This window comes from Bactrocera dorsalis, chromosome 3, assembly GCF_023373825.1.
Source record: "Bactrocera dorsalis isolate Fly_Bdor chromosome 3, ASM2337382v1, whole genome shotgun sequence".
In the NCBI taxonomy this organism is placed as follows: domain Eukaryota; kingdom Metazoa; phylum Arthropoda; class Insecta; order Diptera; family Tephritidae; genus Bactrocera; species Bactrocera dorsalis.
In genome coordinates, this window is record NC_064305.1 from 53954141 (window position 1) to 53963933 (window position 9793).

Genomic DNA, 9793 nt, shown 5'->3' on the forward strand with positions numbered 1-9793 from the left:
CAAAACCTAATTAACAAGATATTTTTTCAAGTAGTTGGAAGCGAGATATAAATTTTTCTATCTGATAATAAGAAAAAATTGAAAACCGTTAGGCGGAGGACCTTCCCGTTACAATTAAAAACTCATATTTGGAGAAGATTTCTCAGAGGTGTCTAGGAACCCATTTTTCCGAGTACCAATCGAAAAAAAACAAAAATTTTTTTTTTGAATCGCCCTAATGTACATACATATGTCATATTGTACACGCGAGTACCGAGTAAAAGGGTGCATACATATCGTTACCTAAAATGGAAAATAACGTAACAATATTTTCGAAAATTTACAGTGGCGTGAATAAAACACGAAATAAAATGGATCATGAGTGAAAAAATGTAATATTGGTTAAAACTGGTTTATATTTGAGCACAGAACCTCAAAATGTTGGACATACTATGTAATATTATGTATGTACATATGTATTATATTTTGAAGTAGTGAATCGTAATCAATAAGATAATCAATTTCGAATTTTTTGATATATTAACTTACATACATACATACATACATATATATGTACATATCCATATTTTTTTTCTAAATATATAATACATACATACATATGTACACATATTACGTGCATCGCTATCATACTGACGCTCGGAACACATAGAGCGCGACATTTGTGAAATATTAAAATACACACGTTCTTATGGACTTATTAACTGCAGTAGTCAGTAGTCTGTACAACTGTGCACACTCTAAATAGTAAACACCTCGATATAATGAATACCCAAGTTTTTACATTTTGACAATCTGAATATAGTGCACAAGTTTTACAATAATTAAATCACTATATTCAGACACAACTATATTATTAATCTATATGTACATATGTATGTATGTATAAAAGAAAGTTGTGTTAGTTAGCAGTGCAATATTTAAACGAGAACGATGAAGTGCATATGTATGTATATGCGTACAAATAAAATGCTAAATATTGCGAATAGTGGAATAGATCTGCAATCAAATGTATGTATTTGGTCAGTGCAATGAATTAAAAGTGGCTTAATAATCATTCGATGAACAATATACCATCCTAAAGGCTGATGCCAAAACCTTGCCAGCCGATTTTTTTTCTCTTTCCACTTTTTTTTACAAAAATCAGAATATAGTGCACAGGTTTTACAATAACAAAATCACTATATTCAGGCACAACTGTATTATAAATTATATGTACATAAAACTATAGTTTTTTACAAAAATCTAAATATATTGTGCACATGTTTTGCAATAATTAAATCACTATATTCAGACACTATATTACATTTACTATATTTACACATTTTTTTTAAATATTGCTTATACCAGGAAAAACTGGAGCACCCTTGCAAAACACAGCTTGATACACCACGACACAATACCAACCCACTCAACAAAAAAGACGGATATCGGAATGGCAGACTATTCACACTATTATACACTATTCACATTTTAATTAGATATATTAAATTAAAAATTAAATATACATATGTATCTAAAATGAAAAAACTCACCAATTTGCCCTCAATTTCCTCACGCCCACTGCACTTGGTTCAATGTGCTCTATGCAAACGAATGCATTGTGGGCGGGTAAATCCAACGGTGGTGGGATCCTGAGGTTTTCCACCCACTTTTTTGCTTGCTCCGGATCGCTGGGGAAAGAATAAAATTTATTACACGCGGAAAGGAACTCGCGAACACGGCACTTTCTTTTTTGTGACATATTAATAAAAATAACTTCCTTTAAACTAACGAACGGTAGGTAGCGAGTTGACTTAACGCGTCGAAATTGTTTTAAAACTAAAATTCCGTTAAAAATTTTCTGCTTAACTTCCATTTTTGTGCAATTTCCCCATTACAGCCTACAATTAAAAAAATCTAAGCATATAATATAAGTATGTACATACATATGTACATATGTACAAGAATTTTTTCAAATCATGAACATTCTTCTGCTTTAACGTTGGTTTTGGCGCAAATATGCAAGTACTTCCCAACCAAAATTGTTGAAGTATCCACATCCAAAGAAAATTGTTTTTTGAGTGCGGAAGAGGTCACAAAGGGATCTTTTTTAACGTGACGCAGGATACGCCTTGGCAAACCACCCTCGTTGATTTTGGGCTTTTTGCCTCTGTTTTCTGGGATATCTTTGTAATTTATGACGTTTTCAACCATTTTTTTTGAGCAGCCAACTAATCCAGCTATTTCTCTTTGACTTTTGCCTTGCTTTCTTAAATTTTTTATCAATTTTCTGCATTCAGGGCTGCAGTGTTTGGCTCTACTCATTTTTAAACCTAAAAAAAATTGAACACCCAAATTTACTCCAAATTAAAAAAACTAGAAACCTTTACTCACGTTTGCCTGAAAATTATATTGTATAAATATGTTTTAATGTCACTAAAAGTCTTACTTTATCGGTTGGCTCTATTTTAACGCACACGTTGCTGCACAGATTTTTTCACGGATTTGTTAAAAATGAACGTGATTTAGACACCTCCAAAACATGGTTTTTGAATGCTTCAACAGCATCTTCTGGCGACGAAAATCGTTGATCATGCATTATTTTCTTGATGTGTGGGAATAAAAATAATGGTGCACAATGATTCGTCTTCTCTTGTTCGTTTTTCGAATTTCTCCGAAGACTTTAGGCAAACAAATGGTAGTGTACCACTCAGATGTGACCGACCTACGTTGCTCAAGCGGAACAGCCGCCACATGACCAGTTTTGCCGAAGAAACAGGCGACCATTTGCTTCGAAGTACTTCTTCCACGAACAACTTTCGTTGGATTTGGCTCGTCTTGGAAGACCCACACGGTCGATTGCTGTTTTGTTCAAGGATTCGTCACCTGTGACAATCTTATAAACGTCTTTTGAAGCATCGCGATCGTATTTTTTCAGCATTTCTTTACACCAATCCAGACGATTGTCAAATTGGCCGGGATCCAACGAGAACAAACCCTTTTTACGGCCAGGTGTTCATGCAGTATCGAATGTATGCTGGTGGGAGAAATGCATAGGCATGCCTCTATCTGAAGGTATGTTACATGACGGTCTTGCATTATCAGTTCACGTACGGCATCGATGTTTTCCGGCTGTTTTTGGACGACCTTCAGGGAATTCGTCTTTGAGCGAGCGTCGGCCACGATTGAATTCGTTGTAACAGTGCTATAGGATGGTGCTTCATAGCCATACAAAGATTTTAGTTCATCCATGCACTCCTGTCGTGATAATCCACGTCGAAAGTTGTGAAAAATGATCGCACGAAAATGTTCACGAGTTAATTCCATTTTCTGGCCGAGATGAATTTTTTAATTCCCTGTAAATAAAACAATTCACGCTTAAATGACAAAACGTTCTGAGTGATGTTATGCTAAAAAATGTCAAACTTTCCAATGGAAATGACAGATTGCACCTGGCAACACTTAGTGTTGCCTAGTCCAGAAATATATATATGTAGCAGCGTATGTATGCATACTTATATTATGTCGTTTGCCAATTTGCCTGTATGTTTGCGAAAGCAAATGTTCTACAAAAGCATATTTCTTTACTTAAACAAAATTATTTGAACCGTCGTATATTTCTTACATGTATAACCGAACCATAATTAAGACAATGCAACCCAAGTGTCAATGATGGTGTTGGTGATAAGTCACGATGTGTACACAGATCCGACAGAATTTATTTTTAATTTTCGCCTTTTAACATCGTATTCTATACTAACAAGAATGATAGAAAAGAGATTACGCATTGCGCAGGTCCGTTATACTAAACATACAATTCTGACGTCACACGGCGCAGTAAAAAATTTGACAGCTATAAACTATACTACTCTAACATTCTTGTTAACAAACAATATTTACTTGCTACTCAAGCTATTTCACGAAATTTATGAGCCGTGTGACGTACTATGAGCGCCAAAAGTGAGTCAACACTTATTCAATTAATTTATTTGCAAAGATTTCGATTACAACGTAAATATTTAATCCAATGTTAATACTTAAAGTTAAAGCTTATTCAGTACTTAGGAAATGAACATAAAAAAAAAAACAACAACATAGCAAATAAGGCGAGTATGCACAAGAAAACCAAAATTCTTCATATTTTTCGCATCAAAAGTGAGTCAACATTAGTAAGAAAAAACTCAAAAATTATAAATAGACAAATTTTAATATTTTGTTTGTCCTCCCTTTGCTTTGATGACACATTTGAGTCTACATGGCATTGATTCGACCAATGTCTTGGTGTATTCTGGCGAAATTTTGAGCCATTCTTCCCGTAGCGCCGATTTTAAAGTCTCCTTGGAAGTCACGTTCCTTTTTCTAATTTGACGGTCCAAATGATCCCATAAATTCTCAATTGGATTGAGATCTGGAGACTGGGGAGGATGAGGAAGCTGTTTTTTGGTGTTATATAGCAGAAATTCTCTTGCTAAATTCGATTTGTGCTTGGGATCATTATCTTGCTGAAAGATCCATTCAGCAGGCAGACCCAAGGCGGCGATGCTTGGTGCAAGATTTTTCTTTAAAATACCAATATACCCTTTGGCATTCATTGTTGTCTCAATAAAGTCCAGTTCACCGACACCAGCAGCAGAAAAACACCCCCAAACCATTACTGAGCCCCCGCCATGCTTCACCGTTTGTTGGATGTTTTGATCATGGAACTCTGCATTTGGTTTTCGCCATATTTTTCGGGGCTTTTCTCCCCCAAAGATTTCAAACTTACTTTCGTCAGTGAAAAGAACGTTGCTCCAAAAAGAAAAGTCTTCATATTGATATTTTCGAGCATAATCTAGTCGCTTTGCTTTATTCACTTTTGATATGAAGGGTTTCTTCCTTGGACGCCGACCATAAAACCCATTTTTATGCAGGATTCGCCTTATGGTATTACTACTCACGCTTTTTCCTGTATCTGCTGTGATGTCTTTAGCGATCTGTACAGCACTGGACCTGGGATTCGTTCTTACAATGCCAACTATTTGCCTCTCTTCTCGTTCAGTCAAAACTTTTGGTCGCCCAGATCGCTTAAAATTTTCGACCAATTTAAAATTTTCGAACTTATCAATTATTTTTTTAATTGTTGTATGGTGCCTTCCAACAATTTGAGCAATTTCACGTAAAGATTTTCCTTTTTTTTTTAAATCAATAATAATTTTCCGCGTCTCTAATGAAATTTCGGTTCTCATCTTAATTTAACGCGTGTATGCTAATTTAAGTGAAAATGTTAACTAAATGCGATCAGAAAGAATGCGTTATTTATGCTTACAACAAAAACCTACAACAAAAGTATTGGCAAATATAACGGTTTCCTTGCAAAAACAATGCTAAATGCAAGCGTTGACTCTCTTTTGGAGCAAAAAATATGTGTTGATTTTTCTTTTGATCTCAACATAGCCTATTGACATTGTTGTTGTTGTTTCTTTGTTTTTAATGTTATGAATAATCAATAGCTCTTTCAGTTAAAGTGATTAACTTATATCAGTTACGAACTTTATAGTCAGAATTTCTAGAAGAATTTTGATTTTGTTACTGTTGACTCACTTTTGGCGCTCATAGTAGATGCGCAGAACGAACAAAATTTGAACTCGTCATTGCGCAATCTTGTTTCTATCATTCTTGCTATACTAATAAATATTTTTCTTACTAACTTAAATTAAATTTATCACAACAATATACCTAAGTATACACACATACATCTTCTATCCTATCTTGTGTATCAGCACATGCTCATATGAATGTATGTATGTATACGTATGTGCGCGATCAGAAATTCAAATCATGGTTTTATCACTTATACTTATTACATGTGCGCGAGTTAACAAACTGTTGTTTATTTGGGCAGTACACTTATTTTCGTGTTGCCTTTTTTATTCATAATTTCTTACTGACTACATTTTATAATCTTAGTACTATTTATACTAATGGAATGCGGTTGCTGTTATCTGCATACAACTTCGATGTAATTCGATATCCGTTATCTTGCTAGAACAAAGATAGTTTTGTTATGCTTATCAGTTTTTCGTTATGGAATTCTGTCTGTTGTGTTTATAATGCAGGAATTTTATTGTTTGTTTAGGTTAAGTGTGAAATTCACTCAGGCTATCTTCAGCGTCGCTAACTCGCGCATTGAGCTGCTTATTCATACATTCATATACATACATATACTTATACGTATGTACATACCAAGAATGATAGAATACAAGATTACGACGACCGCCATTACGAAACGTCATAGTTGCGTGTTGAGAAGAACAAGAGTGAAAAACTGTCAAATGGCTTGCAAATTGTAAACAGAAAAGTAAACACTTTTGTAAATTCGCAAAATATTATTAATTCTTTCGATATTAATGAAAAGTTTTAGTGAAGCGAATAAATATTGTTGAGTGAAAAGATTTGAATCATTTCTAAAGAAATATATCGGCCTATTGAAATAAAATTGTCTATTAAGTTGTGATTCAAATGGAGAACACGTTTCTTGTGTTGTCTATAAATATTTACATATAGATATATCAGATGTATGAAATTATGATAAAAGAATTGTGAAATTAATTAATTAAAGAGGATTTATTATTAAATATATCATTTATTTTGCAAAATAACACCCATTTTTTGGCAACTTTCAAATCGGCCGAAAAATTGAAAAAAACTCGTTTTCGATCCTTTAATTGCATAATAATTATTACAACAAGCCACTGCACATTTCATTTTAAAAAATTAATATATTTATGCTTAAAAATTGAAATAAATACAACAGTACACTTTCACTGGTTTTCTTCATTTGAACAATTTACACACATGCTACTCTATTTATTGTGGATGTGCCTAAAACTACTTACATATGTATATCTTTTCTCGCAACAATATTCTAAACATTCCACTGAAATTTTTCCTGCAAAGACGAATGAATTAATATTATTTTGGGAATTTCCAAAAGTGTTTACTTTTCTGTTTACAATTTGTATGCATTTCTATGCTTGTTCTTTTCAACGCAAAAGTGTGACGTCACGAAGTTGTTGCACAATGTATTCGTTTTTGTAAGAATTGTCAAGAGCTAAACCGAAAAAAACTAAAGGTAGTACCAGTGTCGTAATCTTATATTCTATCATTCTTGGTACATACATATATTTGTATAAATTGCCAAACAAATAATGCACGAGCATACAAACATATGTACATACATACATATACGTACAAATATAAGATGTCACCAACAATAAATTAAAACATTGTTCTAAAAAAAAAACAATCGTCTCAGCATAAGCATTAGAAGTCAATATGGCAGCAAAATTGGCGAAGAACAAATGTAGTAAATCTTACAACAAAAACATTTTCATTCATAAGCGCAGGCGCAAATTCCACAAGCGACCTCGCTTCATTCATAAGTACAGGCGCCGTAACATCTCCCCGAGCATGCCTTTACCAACAAGCGTCTTTTCGCGACGATGGCAAAAGCTAAAAATCATAAATTGAATAACTTTCTGATGCTTCTTCACAGAAAGAATTGAGAAAAGTGGCAACAATGCAGTTGTCGATTTATAATATTTGTCCATTCTAAAATATTTTTCCGCGACTCGCAAAAATCTAAATGTACATATGTACATATATGCCACAGAAAGTCTATTGCTACAAATATGGAAATGATAACAAAATAATGCGAATATGCATTTTTCATGAAGGTCACTAATTTTTTTTTTAAGAAATGAAAGGAATGATCCAAGACGTGTTTATATGATCATTTATTTTGTAACAGTGGCTCTAGGGCAGCCTCCTGAAAATGATGTAAAATCGTAGTTTTTCCATACAATTTTCACTAATTATTATAAAATTTATGTATTTTTGCGCATACAGTGACTCTATGTTTATTATTTTTATTATTTCAATGAATTAAAGTAGAAATTCACTTTATTTATATAATAAAAACACTGAAAATTAAAAATTGTATATGTATAGGTAATAATGCATACAAGTAGTACCAAGATAACCCAACCAACCATTTATTCAAGACCCCCTAAATAATAAATTGGGTTTTTCATTTGTGTGTTTTAGTTTTTTTATTTCGTGTTATACACATATTTTATAACACCCAGTAGTGAATTAAATGGGTCTGTATTTTTTTTTTCTATTTCTCGCCTCCATAAAAACTCTACTATAACATCAGCAAAGTTTGCCGGATTGTTATAGTTGTCTTTATAGAAAAACCTTTTCACTACACGCCAATGTGACTCTATTCTTTGGGTGTGTGTGCCATCCTCGGCGATAAACGGATTGCCAGGGTCGCTATGGTTAACTTTTTCGTGGGTGTAACCATAATCAGGGAGGCATTCATACGCACGCCAAAAATCGGTCCTTATTGTTGTTCCTTCCTGCACATGTTTACGTATGAGAGGAATGAGGACCTCAGCGGAACGTACATTATCAGGGCATACCTCCAGTCTGAGGTCCTCGCTGCCATCCTCTATCATCCCGAGCACCCAATGACCCTCTAACGCGTCTTCCTGAAAAAAAGAAAAGTATTTGAATAAACATATTGCATTACATATAAATTGTTATTATTACCTCTGTTGTATTTCCGTTTCCCGAATTTACTTTCATCAATCTGCACTATCTTACCTGGACCACCAATCTTCCCTTTGAATTCTTGGTGGTCTAACTGAAATATAACTACTGCTTCCCTGCAGTAGCTATACCAGTCGGAGATAGTGGCAGATGAGAATTTCCTTCCAACGCTCGCATAATCTTCCCTATGAATACTTTCCCGCGTAAAGCAGTGGGTAAAGCAGTACATCAGATAAAACACTTGTGGAAAGCTTAATCTGATGCCTTCGAACCACGTGCCCGCTGCCCTTGAAATAAGGGACTTCGTCCTACAATTGCCCCTGGAACACTTAAAGAACCCTACTGGGTGGCGTTTGTGCAATGCCATTTGGGTTTTGTGCATGGGACAAAGTCGGCTTTTTGGCAACAAACCGTTTACCTCTGCAAATGCTACACACTGTTCATGTGTGCCCAAGTACTTAACCATTTTCACAATATTCCACTGTCGTGTAGCATCATGACACATTACTGCTGCAGCGCTCGTGGATGGGATATCATCATCTTTGAAAAAAATCAGATATTATTTTATATAATATTGTTTTCAAAGAAAATTTTAAAGCTCCCTGAAAAGCGCCGCAGGCGAAAATTTGGAATAAAAAATCGCGCGATTTTTTATTCCAAATTTTCATTATATTTTCAGTATAATATATTTTCATTATATTTTTCAGTATAATATATTTACATTATATTACATCGCGCGATTTTTTATTCCAAATTTTCATTATATTTTCAGTATAATATATTTTCATTATATTTTCAGTATAATATATTTACATTATATTACATTGAAACAAGCGCCGCAGGCGAAAATTTGGAATAAAAAATCGCGCGATTTTTTATTCCAAATTTTCGTTATATGGACGTAATATATTGCCCACTTTTCAGAGAGCTAAATAACGTATTATATTTACCTGATTGGTTATTTGACATCATTATAGAGTTATTTTATTTATTGATAGTACAAATTTTCAAGTGCGAAAACACGTTTACATTAAGGCACGCGAATATAGGATAATAAAAATTTGAATTCCATTGAAATCAATATACCGTTACTACAGAATTAACCCAACCAACATTTTTTCAATAATACTAACGTATTATTCCATTATTAAAATATATAGCATAACCTTAATTGAGCGTGGCCCTAAGGATCCACCACACCGCCCCACCCCACCCCTTT

General features: G+C 33.9%; 1 protein-coding gene across 1 annotated transcript; it reads right to left on the bottom strand.

The window, feature by feature from the left end:
- Positions 1 to 2365: 2365 nt before the first annotated feature.
- Positions 2366 to 9183, bottom strand: LOC125777620 (uncharacterized). The gene is made up of 3 exons (XM_049452705.1): positions 8555 to 9183; positions 8102 to 8513; positions 2366 to 2379 (listed from the first exon to the last, which is right to left on the bottom strand). The coding sequence occupies exons 1-3, from the start codon at positions 9077 to 9079 to the stop codon at positions 2366 to 2368; spliced, it is 951 nt and encodes a 316-aa protein (XP_049308662.1). The 5' UTR covers positions 9080 to 9183.
- Positions 9184 to 9793: the final 610 nt, after the last annotated feature.